The sequence below is a fragment of the Halyomorpha halys genome, unplaced genomic scaffold (genome assembly GCF_000696795.3).
Source record: "Halyomorpha halys isolate HHAL.00 unplaced genomic scaffold, Hhal_1.1 Scaffold293.1, whole genome shotgun sequence".
Classification (NCBI taxonomy): Eukaryota; Metazoa; Arthropoda; class Insecta; order Hemiptera; family Pentatomidae; genus Halyomorpha; species Halyomorpha halys.
The window spans coordinates 1,301,080-1,317,728 of record NW_027115239.1 but is presented as its reverse complement, the minus strand read 5'-3'; the positions used below and the strand labels follow the sequence as shown (position 1 = coordinate 1,317,728).

Sequence of the window (16,649 nt, the reverse complement as noted above, 5' to 3'; positions counted from 1 at the left end):
CTCCCCCCCTCTCCCCCTCTCTCTCCATCCAGTACTTGATAAAGCAGGAGCCCACTGGATCAAACAAATCATAGTTTGATACGTTCTGATTTATGTGATTTTCTCATTTCTTCTTCATCAATTAAATACACAGTCATTTCTGTGTTTGGATTCTCTCATGAAATGTGATTTTTTTGCAAATAGTATATCAAGTCCGAATATGTTATTTGATCCATATTATACTTTTTAAATTGTGAACATATAATTTAAAAATTAAAAAATAAGTTAATTTTGACAGTCTTGTGATTGGGCAACAGAAGTAAAACTTCTGGAAATGAATTAATGTATTATAATCTTACTAATAATGGTCATGTGTTCCATTTTAATGCTTGAGGGAGAAAATATTAGTTCCAGAATAAATTTAATAAATAATTAAAATAGAACAGTCATTACCTAAGTCGATGCTAGCAGCTAATTTTTTTATATTGTAATAGGAGAAAATAAAATTACAGGAGCTCACTTAGTTGGACCAGCATTGCTGGGATTGTTAAGCCCCTGTAAGCACTTACTATCCTATTACAATATAAACATTTTCCTGCTGAAGTTGACTGGTGTTGGAAAATCAATTAAATGTAAAAGCTTTTGTATGTTTTATAGGTAAATGAGAGTAAATTGGTTTTAAAGCTGTGTGATTTTGGATCTGCATCACATGTTGCTGAAAGTGAAATAACTCCTTATTTAGTAAGCAGATTCTATCGTGCACCTGAAATCAGTAAGTAAATTTTATAATGTAATAGTTAATGGCTGAAACCATTGTATGGTGTATGCTTGTAACTTTAATATTATTATTAATAGTCAATTTTTTGTTTCAATGTGATTTTTTTAAATGTAATCAGTGATATTGCATCACAGATTACTAATTTTGTTTACTAATTTTCATACCATTAAAATAATCACTATAATGAATTAATTTATTAATTTCAGTCCTTGGCATGTCATATGATTTTGGTGTAGATATTTGGTCTGTGGGATGTACTATATATGAGCTGTATACTGGCAAAATAATGTTTCCTGGAAAATCAAATAACCAGGTATGTTAAGTATTTACTTTAATATTAATTTCTTATTTCAATTAGTGTTTGTATTGCCTGATTTTCATACCATGATTTGTATTATCAGTTTTTACGATGATTCTATAGGAGATTTTATTGAAAAATCATTAAAGAACATTTAAAAATATTTAAATTTTTAGTACATATCTCAAATGATTAGCATAATTTTTATAACCTTATTTATCTATGATTCAAGGCAACCATTTTATTTATATGCATACCAACAAAATGATTCTGTTAATTTGGCTATGAGTTTTATAGTCTTATTCGTAATGAAAATGAATTATCATTTTTTAGTTTAATGATCTTTTTGTTTTTCCCTCCAATAAAACATGTATCGCTTAGCAATTTCTGCACCATTTAATTGGCGATTTTTTAAAGGGTAAATTGTTCATCTGTATTCCTATGTAGAATGCAGAGTTGTGTAAGTAATTATCATTTTAAAAAATAAAATTCATTCTTTAAAAAAATATTCTTGTTGGCATTACTAACCATTTTGTTATCCTTTAAATATTTTAGATGCTCAAACTATTTATGGATCTGAAAGGTAAGATGCCCAACAAATTAATTAGAAAAGGAGCATTCAAAGATCAGCACTTTGATACTAACTGCAATTTTCTGTCACATGAAGTAGATAAAGTTACAGAAAGGGTAAGTTTCATTTACCAGTAATATGTATCTGTGTAATGACTTTAGATTTTATATTGTCATTTTATTACTATTGATGATCAATTTTTGTTCCATTATTCTATCATTATTATTATAGTGGTAATACTCCTGTATACCCGTTATTGACTTATAACAAACCAAAAACTTTTTATCAGCAATCACATATTGGAGATTTTATTTATTCCTTGAGTGAGAGGAAATTACTGTAAGTGACAGAACACTATCATAAAGACCAATTACTGTTTTGTATATTTTTTTTTTTTAGTTTCCTATAACTTACATCGGTCATCTTCCATTTCCCAAAATCTCTTAATGGTCTTAGTTTGATCAAACATAATTTTTTTTTTATGCAACCGTATGTATTAAATATTACACACATTGCTGTGTGTTTTATTGCCACCCCTCTCTCCACTCATTTATATATTCTATCTCCCAGAACATATCTCAAAAGTGAGCAAACAGCATTAGGAATTGTTTGGTACCAGCCAAGAATGTCTGAAAAATCTGTCTTCAATCAACATTTCCTTCCTGTTCTATTTCTACATTTATACCCATGTTCTCCACCTTGTGAACATATCCAAAACAATTTTACCCTTTCCTATCTAGATCATATTGGCCATCAAAATAGTTGCTTTATAAAGAATATTATATTTTTAGTATAATAAATGACTGACCTCTTTAAAAAATGAAAATCCAATAACAATTATAATGAATATGCAGTATACTTATAAGATAATATAACTGATTTCAACATAAATGACAGACTGGTACTCCATAATAAAAGTATTTGCTTAGAATAAAAATAATGGATTGAAGGATGAACATAATTATAGTTGTTTTACTGGTTAATTTTACTAACGACTCCAATAGCATTCCAAGATCTGTATTAATCAGTGAGTTTAGTTTTGGTATGTTGTGTATTAGAAACTGGTATTCTAGAGTATTACGATTATTTTAAATGATTTAAAATGATTGTCATGATTTTTGATAAAATATAACTATGAAATTAGTTAATTTAAGACCTGAAATATTGAAATCTTACTTAAATTCTGTATTCCATTTTTTATGAGAGCCACTATAATATGGAGTGGATTCACGATGACTCAAATTCTTTTTTAACACAGAATCTTTTCTTGATGCCTTGTGGTAAACCTTATTTGGTATTGAAATAAAGTACAAAAATTATATTTTGGGGGAAATTTTACCTCATTGAGTTTTAGAAAAAAAATGTGTACAAGGTTCATTCACCAAGTTTCGAGACACTGTCTCAGAACCACAAATGTATTAAACATTTTAATAAGTCAGCTAAAGTCTTGAGTCTTGGATGTCACCACACCGCTCCCAGCATTTTTTTCATTGTTCATAGGCTTCCTGGAATTCTTCTGGCAGGTTTTTAAGGAACCTAGTCGAAGCTGCCTAAACCGCTAGAATCTTGTCAAATTGCTTCCCTTGTTGTTTCTCTGATTTGGGAAAACAAGAAGAAGGTGCTGGGAATTAAGATCAGGGATTGTAGGGTGGCTGCGGCAGTGTTACATTGAACTTGACCAAAACTCCAGCATTGATAAGTGATGTGTGAGAATGCGCATCTTCATGGTATCATATACAGCTGTTCACTCCAGTGTAAAACTGATCTGTGACAATTTATATCAGTTCAGGTTGTTGAAGGTTCCAGTATGGCTCTTGTCTTCAATGTCCTCATGGCCATCTTCAAACCTCAGATGCCACATGAAAACTAGTTCACCTGTCATAGCTTTCTCTCTGTCTCTTGAGTCATACCAAATGTCTTTGTTGCAGTTTTATTCAATTTTGTCCAGAACATTATCAAATAACACTGCTACAAATTACTTCATTTTCAGTTCTTCAAGTTTTCAGCGGTAGGTTACCTGGTGTGGTAGGTTAGCTAATAACCCCACTACTTCACCCTGTCGGTCAAACTGGTATGAGTACCCTTCGCTACTCAGGAAATAAAAGGTTTAGAAACTTTGTGAATGCACCTTGTATACAACACAAGAACAATGAATAATGTAAAAGTCAAAACTATTAGAAATGTTGTCTCTATATGTCCAAGACCACCTCTTTTACATGACTGTTCTCATCTAACCTTAGTGAATTAGAAGTCCTCCACTAAAAAATGCTGGTTGTAATGTTTGATCTGAGTCAAACTTCTATCAATTTGGATTTTATTGAGATATAATAGTGCTAGGTTTGTGTTATGTACTTCAGAGTTAATTTTATATTTTTAGATTGTACAATTGTACTGAGAATTTTTAAAATCATTAGTCTTTTAAATTCAGGAATATTAATAACTCTTTTAGATTATAGGCAGTATATTGTGCCAAATTCTGGTAAATCCAATTTTTGAAAATAAGTTTTTTTTTTACATTAAAGCTGTATCTGAGATTCCCTCTATTTAGGCTAAAAGGATTTGGTTAAATAAAGTATTTATTCATTTCATTAGTTGCCCATAAAAATCATACATATTTCTTATAAATTCACATTTTTTTTTTCTCCTGTTGAATTTCAAAACTAAGATTTAGTAGGATTGACCATCACAAGCTTCTTATATCATATAATAGAGGTATTCATGATGTGTTAAATGAAAAATGTTATAAGTATAGGATTGTGAGCAGCCCTATTTCAAGTCATGTCAAATGTTAAATACATATGAGCTCCTAGCAGGAGTACAAGACAGGGTACATCTATTGTTTATTTTAATTGATTCCTTAGTTGCTTTCTTCAGTCCTGTTACTCTCTGTTTGGTACAACAAACTAAACCTTTGAGAAATCCCTTGCTGGTGTTGAAAGCAAAATCTTCTCTTATATTGGTAACTTAAGATATTTGTGAAAATATTGATAACTTTACTCCATTACTTTTCTTGTATTGTCTCTTCTTAATTGTAGGTTGCTTGTTTCATTATTTATTTATGGAAGACAGATAATGCCTTGTAAATCTTTCAGTGAACAATACAAATAAGGATTTTTTTTTAGTTGATGCATTGCATTCTTAAGACTTAGTGGTAAGTATTTTGTTTTAGGAAAAAACAGTTGTGATGTCAACAATATCAATAACACGTGATTTGCATGCAGAATTAGTTGGTAATCAACAGTTACCTGAGGATCAAGCACGGAAAGTTAACCAGTTAAAGGATCTCCTGGATAGGGTTCTAATGCTGGATTCTTCGAAACGGATACCTCTCAACCAAGCTCTTACTCACCCGTTCATTCAAGAAAAGATTTAGAGACTGTATCTGAGTGTGGAGGTAAAGAACATCACTGCGGCACTCACATCAATTCAAAGAGAAAAATGAATTTATAATTTGTTTTAAAAAGATGTTAATTAGGCGAAATTCATAGGTCAAAAAAAAATTCTTCAATTTTTCAGAAAGGACTTATAAGTGTTCAATTTTTCTTTCTGTTTGTTCAATATTTATTTATTGACTATAGTTCCTTTTTTTTCTTTTTCTTTTTTTTTTTTAAATTTGGGATATATTTCATGTAAATATTTGTTGATTACTTTTTTCAGTTTTTTTTCCCTTTTTCCTTGTAAACTAAGTGTATTATAAAAGTAAATCAACCCTAAATATTTAATTACATACAAAATTAAATATATGTATATATTTTAAAAAATATAGTTTCAATGTAGTGTTTTATTAATTGGTAGTGTTATGAATTTTATAGAATAAATTGAAAAAGAAAATGTTTATGCTTTCTGGAAATAAAATTTAATGATAGTACTTGTGTTCTATAATTTTCCAACTGAATAATAAAAATTCTTTTTTTTTTTTTCAACCCCCTTTTTTTCTTACTTAACAGTAAGAATCTGCTTCAATTTGAAACATATTAATGAATTTATACTGAAAAGTTTCTTTAATAAAAATCATAATTGCAGTGACAATTTTAATAATTTTCATTAATATCTCATGTATTATTTTTTTTTAGACACCTATTATGAATGTTGTTTCTGTTACAGAAGTTGATGAGAGGTGTCTCTGCGACAATCCTCAACAGTTAGCCGGTCAAAGGTTATACCGAAACAGGCTTATGAAGGTTATAATAATGACCAAGATTAAATATATTACCAATCCTCTTGAAGTTTACAATAAGTCTCTTTCAAAACTCAAAAAATTACAATCTTTCTTTGCTAAATTTACTTTTTTATTGTAAGTTTTCATGTTATTCGGGACTTTAAAGTTTTGAGTTATGAAAGATAATAATTACTTTTTATTTAATATTCACTATTGCATGCTGAAGTAGTAGCTATAAAATTGTTTAAGATTTACTATTAATTTTATTGTTAGTAGTATCTCTTCAACTTGTTGATTATTAGTAACATTAGTATTATTTTATTTTATTTTCCTAAGTAACCCATTATTTTATTATTTCTTGAATTTACATTTCTTCTAAACAAATTGTTCCGTTGGGTTTCACAGGACAGGCGGTTGGTCAAGAGAGTGCCACCGCCCTGGTGTTAGTTTGTCAGGCCACTTTGCAGTAGGTATTGTCTTTGACAACATTCAGTCAACAGTAAGTCTATTATGATATCTTCTTTCCATTGAAAAGAAAAACTAAGTATATTTTATGCTATATTTTCTCATGAGGAAATCCTAACTAAGTTTTGATTTGCTTAATTGCTTCCCTCCTAGGTATGCCTCTGCTTAAATAGCTGTTGATTCGTTGGACTTTAGCAAGCTCGAAGATAACAGGTTGTATTGGTTCTCATATTCAGCAATCACTTTTTATTAATCATTAAAAAAATGTCATTGTTTATTATTATTGATAACAGCTTGTATTTAAAGCTTTTCATGAAACTGATGTATATTTCTAAATGAAGATATTTAATTTATAATGTTTCATAGAATTTCTACTCCCAAAATTTATAGTGTTGCTCACAAAATTTTTACCCTGAGCTTATGATTCCTTTACTTATCAGCATTCTTATTCAGTAGTTACAGATCTTAACCTGTAAAGTTTTCATTTCTTGTTCTCTATTTTCCTATTGATTAACATCATTTTGAATTTGTAAGTGTTCAAATTTTTGTTGTTTAAAGAACTTTGAGATAATAGTTATTATCACATGTCCTTTTGATGAAACTTCATCTATAGCATATATATAAACAAGGGGTTGCATTCCAAAATAATCCAAGTACATTATAACATTTTAAAGTTTTTTATTTATTTAATTAAGTTTTGAGACTAGATTTTTATAAGCTAAAAGGATTTCTTTCAAAAATAAATTAAGAGTATCCGGGACTGCTAATTCCTACCTTCTACCTACTTCCTCATTATCCGTTCCTTCCTCATTAGTAGATTATTCAACGTAAACCACAGTGGTTCCTGTTCATCCCTCTTCCCTCAGTTTGCTGGTGTTCCTCAAGGTAGTATCCTCGGTCCTATTCTGTACACAGCTGACATCCCAACCAATCCTTACACTATCCTCACCACTTACGCTGGTGATACATGTGTGCTCGCAGTCAATAATAACCTTTTAATTGCATCCCAAACTCTTCAATCCCATATCATAACTCTCAAAGAATGGTATCGAAACAGGAGGATCAAAATAAATCCCAACAAATTACCTTTACCCTTTGTTGTAAACCTACTGACTACCCTTCAGCATCCTTTAATAATGCTGCTCTTACCCCTGTAGAACAGATCTGCTACCTTGGACTACATCTAGACAAACAACTAACCTAGAATCCTCACCCAAGACTGAAAAGACAGGAAACTGCACGCAGATCTCGACTATTACAGCACTTACTAGACCAAACGGTCTAAACTTCCAATCCATTACAAAAGACAAATCTACATAACAGTTATAAGCCTATCTGGACATACGAAGTTGTTTTTTTTTGGGGTTTTTTTCGGCCAAGACTCCTATTGGAGTCCTATTCTGCCTAACCATGGTTGGGGGTCAAAGTTCTTCATTTTGTGGGACCGCCACTCAATGAAAAAAGTCAACGTCCCAGGCCGGATTCGAACCGGCACCGCCAATAAACATCAAATTGGTAAGACTGTGTCTTAACCACTGAGCTATGGGCGGCCCCATACGAAGTTGAGCTTTGGGGTTCCACTAAACCTTTGAATTCTGTTGGTATCAAATCCTTATAATCCAAAATCAATGCTCCTTACTTTGTCACAAATAAAATCATCCATAAAGACCTTAATGCTTCATATGTAACCGACCTAGCCCGAACCAGATATCAATCCTTCCATTCTAAACTCCCTAACCATCAAAACCCTCTAGTTTCTAAAGTTGCTTCTTCAATTCCTGATAATCCTCCGAAGGACCTTAAAAGGAGATGGCCTCGAGATCATCATAACCAAATATGATTAGGGTGCTACCAATGGGTAGTTTCTCTACATGCTTTTATCACTCCATTTTGACCTTAAAACAAATTTACTTAATGTGTTTTTATGTAATTTAGTTGTAAATAGTAATAAATAAATTAAGATCATGTGTTTTTTCCGTTTTGGAAAAAATCTTTTTACCTTGATAATCTAGTACCAAAATAGTATATTCTAAAGACAACGTATTAAAAACTTGAATAAATTTTTAATGTCATTGGAATGCAATGTCTCAAATATATGTTTAATTTTTGCAGTTTATTTCTTTTCTATTGTAATATAATGTACAATGAAGAAATTATTTATTAAAAATGGGTTATATGTCAGCATTTCACAGTTTATTAATTTTAGATATTTATGAACTGACTAATGCTCTCTTTTATTGAAACTAAAAGTTGAGTGCAGTTTTCATTAATCCTGATTAATTTCATTAATGGTTTACAACATTTTATTCAGAGATTGATCTTATTTTTCCTACTCACACAAGTGTTATTTTTAGTACAAGAGCCCAAGAGGAGAAAAAAGGCAGTTCTCACCCCAATTTTTGATTACTTTGATGAAAACTATGTGTAATTACTAGTCAAAACTGATGAGTCTGCCAAGTATAGGTAGGGGGAATAAAAAATTACGGCTGTTTGAAAGCAATAAAAAAATTTAATTTTTCATTCAGAGCTCTATATCTTAATAAGTAGGAACAACACAAGAAAACCTAAGAGAACTTCATTTAAAGATGAGCAAATTTGCTAAAATATGAGCCCTAAAAGAGTTATTTACGTTAAATAGTTCTCGAGATATAGCTTTTTAAAAAGAGGCATTTCTGAAAAATGTTGTTTGGTATGAAAGATCGGTAGTTAGTGAATTTATTTTGAAAAATCTATATCTCAAAAACCATTTGACGTACAGATGTCTATTAGCACTCAAATTAAAGCTAGTTTAATGTGCTATAAAGTATAAAGTAGTTTATGATGTTTATTTTCGTAGGAGTTATAGATTTAGATTTCATGAAATTTGCTAATATAAATTGATTTATAGTTGTTCAGACAAATTTGTATTTGCCAAATTCATATTCATATGTGAATATCATAAAAACTACTACCCCTTTAAAGATAAGTGTCATAAACTACTTTATAGTAAGTTAAATTTCCTTTATTTTGAGTGTTGGCAGACATATGTGCATCTATGGATCTAGAGATATATTTTTTTCAAAAATCCAACATTTTATACAAATAACTAAAAATGAACATTTAGTGAGTTTATTTTGTCAAATATAAAAACTACTAGTCCTACAAAGATAAACGTTATTAACTATTTTATATTAAATTTAACTAGCTTTAATTTGAGCACTGGCAGACATCTGTACGTCAAATCGTTTCTGAAATGAAGTTTTTAATAAATCAAACTTATTGTCCGAACAACTATAAATCAATTTATTTTTGCATATATCATGAAAACTACTACTCCTACGACGATAAATGTCATAAACTACTTCATAGCCCATTAAACTAGCTTTAATTTGAGTGCTAATAGACATCTGTACGTCACATAGTTCCTGAGATATAGATTTCTCGAAATAGATTAACTAACAGCTAATCTTTCAGTAGATTTTTAAGAAATTTGGCTTTTTAAAAATCTGTATCTCGAGAACTATTGGACGTAAATAGCTCTTTTAATTAATTTATATATGTAAAAAATGACTTAAACAGAAAGTCATTAAATATTTTGAAATGTACACTTCAGGTCCATACTTTGAATGCACTGGGAAAATCACTCACTTCCTCCCTCTTCAACAAAGTTCACAGCTATTATACTTTTATGATCCATCCAAGTATCCATCATACATATGCACCAATTTTATATCTGCAAAATAATCCTACAATTTATTCTCAGTTGACTTCTATTAAATCTTAAAACGTATTTAGTATATTTGTTTGAAATTATGATAGATCAAGTTTTCAGTTTATTTGTATGATTTTATAATAAAATTACGATGCCTTTTTTAAAAATTAAATCTGAACGCACTCATTTCAGGAACTACCAATCAGATTTGAATGCTTTTTTTTATGTTAGAGTGTTTATCGAGGAAGAATTAGGCTTTATAACATCATGCTATGGCCCACTGGAGCAGAGCACTAACCATAATAATTGAAACAATATAAGCAATTAAGAAAAATACCTTCCCTTTAAGGTACAATTACATTTATTTTAAATAAAGTGCAGAAACAAACCTTTTAAAATATTTAAGTTATCTTAAAAGAAGACTTTTTCTTACAGAACTAGGTTACCTGGCCTTAATTAGGTTTTCGAAAAAATATTGTTATATTAAAAAATAGTATATTAATGTAAAATAATATTCTAAAAATTGAATATATACTTGCACCACAGGGAAAAAGAACTTAAATTATTGTTATCCTGAAGTACTATAAGTTTTCTTTAAATAGTTGCAGAAGCTTCTTTAATGATTGATGTTTTTGTTTTTTTACATTAATTTAGGATAAAATTTAGTTAACAGATCCATTTGGTTCTGTACTCATTTGTGTGAAACAGCCATTTAATTATTAAAATTAATGGTTTTAATGAATTTAGTTATAATTGCTTGATGTTTTTAAAGTGGTGGTTTACAAATATTTTATATTGAGATATTACTTAATGCTAGTTAAATTTTTCAGCTTGAATTTTGAAAGAAATATTTGGTGAACTTCTTTTAACATATAAAGAAGAATTTATTAATAGTTTAATTAAAGTTATAATTAATAGTAACTTGTGGACTAACCTAAGTTATACAAAGAAACTTGCTGATGAATATTGTATTCTAATATTTTCTTTTAATTTTAATCTGAGAACTGGTTTGATAAAAGAAATAATAATAGCATTCAATTAATGAAGCAATGTAATAGTCAATATAGCAAAGTCCTGTTTCCACTAATAATACAATTAATCAGTTATAGAAGCTGATTAAGTACAACCGGAGAATCTTCATGCATTAGTTACTACCAGTAAAATGATCTTGTTTAGAGCTGGGCAAAAGTTAGAGATCAAATGCATATCCATCTCCATAGCAGTCATATTGAAGGTTATTTATCCTTAATTTATTGAAAATCTAAAACAAAAATGTTAGCTTTGATTAAAAAAAAAAAAAAGTGCTGAGATAAGATTTGTCTTCTATTCAGGTTTTTAAGTTATTCAAAATGAACTGAGAATTGATCATGGATACATCCTCATGATGAACTTGCACTTAAAAAAACCAATTCAAATGTTAAGAATCTATCGCTCACTACAAAAAAAAAAAGTTGTTCTAATTTATCTCTGCAATTGACTTATATTATTATCATAACTCATTCGACTATATCCTTTGACAAATATCTGAATGAATGCTGTATTTTGACTCCTTTAATATTGCCAATTTTTATTTTAATGATCCTACATTATTCAAAATGAGATTATTTTATTAATGGTAACACTATGTCAGTAATACTAACCCTCAACCTGGAAAATAAAATTGTTCAAAAACCAGGAATATTGAAAGCTGAAGTAGTGGTAAATTATGGAAATTAAGTACTTCCTGATTAAATTTGAAGGAATTTTTAATTATTTATTCCTGTTATATAATGTCAATTATATTATTTTAGTGGCTACAAAAGTATTTTATATTATAATCAGTAATTTATGATTTCATTTTTTTTTTTTACAGTATTCAAAAGAGTTTATTCCTTACCAACATTTTTAGAAAATATACCCAAGGAGGATTTCTTACTGTGTTCATTTGGTCATATCAGATTCTTTCCACCTGTCATTGTTTTATAAAAGGAGTATGAAGAGTGAGTCGTCTTTTTTGTTTGTAAGTCTAAAAAGGAATTTCTTTTTGAAAATGGATGTAGTCATAATTTATTTCTATGTTACATTAATTGATTTTGTTAGTTAAATATGTTACTTATCTATATACCTATATATATATATATATATGTCTATATTCAATTAAAATATTAATATACAAATGTTGATTAAAAGGTCTTAACAAATTTTTATTTTATAAAACAATTTTAATAGTTTAACAATTTTTAATTTGAAAAAATATATGTAGATGACAAAGTTATTTCTCATTATCTTGATGTTTGACTTCTAGAAAATTTACTGCAATGGTTAAATTAGATATGAAAAATTTCTTTACATTTTCTAAGCAGTGTGAATTTTACCATGATAAAATCTGAGCTTTTTAATAGTTTATCACTGTACATCCTGACTGACAAGTTATATTCTTCATCCCTTTGACACTCCATTACCATGTTTCTTATTATCCTATTACCCAATCATGTCTCCAGTGCTGAACAATATGGTCCATTAAACGTATCGATTACTTTTAAACGACATCACATCAGGCCTACAAACTAATTTTATATAAAAAAAAAAAAGTTTGCAATTGTATCTGTCAATTTTATTTTAATATTTGTTTGTATTTTATTTTACATTTAAAATATATTATTATTAATAAAGTGCTTCATGTATAGTTAAAAAATAAATTTTTTTAACAGTCCTAAACTTTGTTTATGGTTTATTTTGCTCTTTAATATTGAAATATCTTCAAATAACAATGAGTTCAAAGATTCTTGAAAAGTTATAAAAAAAATCTATTTTACAAAATTTGATTTTTGAAAAAATATACATTGTCTCATTAGTTAATTTCATTTAATATTTATTGCCAGAGAATGAACATGTTCATATTTTTAAAATAATTTATAAAGAAATATTACTTTAAAACTAATGATACCAAGACAACAATTTCCGTTAAATTAAAAAAATTATATTTTATATATTTGTTTTTTTATTAATGCATTTTTTAAAGTTTTTTTTTATTTCGTAGGTGACAGAAAACGAAGAAAGTTAAGTGAAGAAATCGGTTGCAAGGATGAAGTACAATTCCTACTTGTTAAAATATCAACTAAAATTATATTACTGAATAATAATGGTTAATTATCTCAAACTTCAAAATTTTAATTATTGGTGATAATCTTTAATTTATATAGTTACAAATTATTATTTAAAATTTTTACTCAGAATCATGTGAGTTTCATTTACTTTACTAGTTGGGTTTTTATTTATTTTATTTTAATATCATACTTAACGCTCTTAATACTTCGACTTCGTTTTATAATTCCTTAACACCATTCACTTCAATTAGTAGAGGTCTGTTTAAAATATTGATTAGCTTCTCACTCTAGATGTCTTTGTTATTGTTCACCAGTTGTGCTTCAGGTCAGTGATAAATGCTCATATAAATGTAATCTTGGTATCATTAAAGGATATGTACACTTTTGAGCCAAATTGTTAAGGAGAAATTTCAAATTTGTTTGTAGAATTTTTTTCATAAAATAGTTCAGTAAAATCATGAAAAATGAGTGAACCGTCATTATTCATTGTGTGGTAATACTACTTATCTTTTTAACTTAGTTATTTTGCATATAACAGAGGGAAGATGGCCATTCGAAATTTCTAAGAAACTTTATGTTTAAGGGTTATAAAAGATCTAATAACTAGAGACTTGGAGTTCTTTGCAGTTACAAACTCAAAATGGTGTAGTTAAGCCCAAAATTGTGTATAGAATTTCCAAATCCTGAAAAACAACTTTATTGTTAAAATTACTATAGTAACACAAGGAAAGCTTATCTGACTTTTTTGAGTCAAAGAAAACTCATTACTAAAAAGTATGACTTAAAACTGAAAGAAGATTTTGCCATTAATCATAAAAAGAAGAGACAGAATAATGAAGGGCTGGAGGCGGAATGAGAATCTAAGTTAAAAACAGTAACATTGAATCAGCTGAGAGAATCCCAGAGGGCTCCTGAACCCACAGGGCTGACTCAACGGCTAGAGGTAACAGATAATGATTATCTGCCTCAGCTGGATTCGAGCCCGGGTCCTTGAAGTTAGTAGTCCATTGTCTTACTGATAAGCTACCCACTCCCAACAAAAAATTAAATTAGTTTTTAAATTTCTCTATTTACTTAATATTTCACTTACTAATTATTAAATTTGATTTAAAGATAAAGCTAAAACTTTCCCTTACCACGCTCCTGTGTAATGATATTAATTCTTGTACATTTCAAACCAACAATATCTTTCTTGATCAGATTGGCAGTACTTTCATATACTTTTTGACATATAGGTAAGTGAAAGTAATATTTTCAAGATTTAAGTTGCTATAAACATTTATTTTTTCTAATTAAGTTTAAAATTAATGAAAAATCAAAATCATTTGTATGTATATAAAAAGAATGAGAAAGACAGTTCCCAATTTAAGGAACTATTGTTTTGTGATCAGTTTGGCTCACTAGTGTGTACTCACTCACCTTTATAAATTAATGCTAAATGAAACCAGTTTAGAAGAAATACTTTATTTTGTTTTTGTTCTGGTACATTAGTCCATGATTTTTTCTTTTATTTAAATCAACGTGAGGGTCTCCTTTGAAAATTTAATTATCAATTGGAGAAGCCTTCAGAATGACTTTACTTTCACCTATTTTTTTCCAATCATACTTTCTCTGTTGGTTATTAACTATGGAGAGAGTAATCAAGTCAAACAAGAACTTAATGTTTGTAAATAATTTAAACTAATCAAAGAGTATATATTTGAACAACAGGTATTTTAGCATCATGTTATCTTGACAATGAGGAATATCTTTTTATTTTATTGTTAGTTCTGATGAATAACCTGGAATGTGGATTGATATGGAAAATAAAAAATACACAATAATTCTGTTTTTTATTATAACCATAATTTTATCTGGCAAATAAAACCAATTATAGCATTTCCCAGTCAATTGTAACTTTGTAAAAATAATTGTGTTAAATTTAATAATGGTTTTTTCAAATCATTTCAGCATGTTCATCGAACGTTTATTTTATTTATTAGATAATTTGTATTAAATAATAATTTCAACTGTACATCAAATTGATGAATAATAAAATTAAAGTTGTTTATTTATTTTTTAATGCTTATTAATATGTTTATGTTTTAATTTTCTTGGGGGGAGGAGAAGGAGTTGTGGATTGAAACAATGAAATCATTGTTAACTGGACTTTCACAGTTGCTAAGATCCTAGCATTACCGGAAACAGCTGGAACCTAGCTACGCAAAAATCATTTAAAATTTTTTTTTCGTAAATTAAAAACATAAAAATAGTTTTTGGTGTCGCAGGGAGCGTATAAAGTAATCATTTGCAAGGCACTGACCAGCAAGCGGTGCTATTGAAGTCATGGCAGGGATGAATAATGTAGAACTGCCGATACAGATACAATGAGAGAGCGGTAACTCGGAAGATATAGCCTTGGATAGGTTAGTGGAAAAGGCATTCAAAATAATCTTAAAGTTTTTACGTAGCAAAAAAATTTGGTGATTATCATCCAGTCACATTTTAACAGTCGAGTGGAAGTTTTAAGAAACAATGTCCATCTATGATAGGATCAAGGAGTATTGGATGAAGATGGAAGGGATTCCAGATCTCATTCAAGATACAGTAAAAGAAACACTTCTTAATGAGAAGTGTGGCATGATCGCTACTCACATTACTGAGAGGATGTTGCCTAGGATCATAGAAGAGATTAAGATAGTGAGTCAGAATTCTGTAACTCCCCAGAAATTAAAGATTCCTAAGGCACAATTAACAGGAGTCCCACAAAATCTGAGTGAGTTTCAACCCATCCGTAAGAGGAAGAGGTAGGAGTAGAAGTCACCTAAGAAGGACAAAGAGACAGCAAATCAAGATAAAGATGTTGACAGGTATGGTGCTGGAAAAATATTAAATTTACCGTTAGTTGAAAATAAAACGTTTGAGGACATTACCATTGAAGCAACCAACCTCAGCTCAGCCAACGTATCTAACTATAGCCAAACAAGGTAAGCCTGTTAGTAAAATTCTAAGAGATTTCCCATCTCCATCTTAGCTTGGTGTCACGACTAGGGTTATCAGCGCAACCAAAGATGGTTTGTGTAGAAGATGAAGCCAATGCCACCAAGATAATCCAGTGGGAGAAGCTGGTATTGAAGAGAGACCAGCCATAAAAAGGAAGCCTTGGATTGAAGTCAAAAGTGTTTCCCTCCCTTGGTCAGCACAGGGTCTCGAAAAAGTGCTGTGGATGAGGCTGGAAGAGCAATTAATCTCTGCACTGCAGGACAAGATAGGCCTCATAATACCATTGTTTTCCTCTCAAGGTAGAAACAAAATTACAAACAATTGGGTATTATAAGTGCACCCTAGAGTGAGGTTTACCTTATTAGAGAAAGAAATTATGGTAAGAGTGTGGTGGTCATTATCCTTTAATGACTACTTGGACGCCCTACATTGCTTAAAATGCCAAGGATATGGGCACACAAAGGCCAATTGTAAAGAAGTATGAGATAGGTAGCAAAGATTGCCCTGCGTACATAATGTGGTGCAAGGATTTGATGAAAAAGGCATTATGATTATGGATAGAATCACAATCCTACAGCTCAATATGGGTCACCGGCATCTCATGGAGGATGAACTGAGAGTTGTCGCCAACCGCTATGAT

General features: G+C 29.6%; 1 protein-coding gene across 12 annotated transcripts in view; it reads left to right on the top strand.

The window, feature by feature from the left end:
- Positions 1-14,850, top strand: part of Prp4k (Pre-mRNA processing factor 4 kinase) — a 31,239-nt gene extending 16,389 nt beyond the window's left edge. Inside the window, exons 14-23 of one of the 12 annotated variants that reach the window (XM_014420812.2) lie at positions 637-751; positions 964-1,070; positions 1,611-1,742; positions 4,796-5,020; positions 5,731-5,807; positions 6,191-6,284; positions 6,404-6,463; positions 11,045-11,175; positions 11,794-11,940; positions 12,961-14,850. In XM_014420812.2, coding sequence (XP_014276298.1) covers positions 637-751; positions 964-1,070; positions 1,611-1,742; positions 4,796-4,999 — 558 coding nt within the window. In that variant the 3' untranslated portion in view covers positions 5,000-5,020; positions 5,731-5,807; positions 6,191-6,284; ... (2 more) ...; positions 11,794-11,940; positions 12,961-14,850. Of the gene's footprint in view, positions 1-636; positions 752-963; positions 1,071-1,610; positions 1,743-4,795; positions 5,021-5,730; positions 5,921-6,190; positions 6,285-6,403; positions 10,291-11,044; positions 11,176-11,793; positions 11,941-12,960 lie in introns of all 12 variants that reach the window. The other 11 variants (XM_014420811.2, XM_067052299.1, XM_067052300.1 and 8 more) reach the window with 11 other exon arrangements.
- The last annotated feature ends 1,799 nt before the right edge of the window (positions 14,851-16,649 follow it).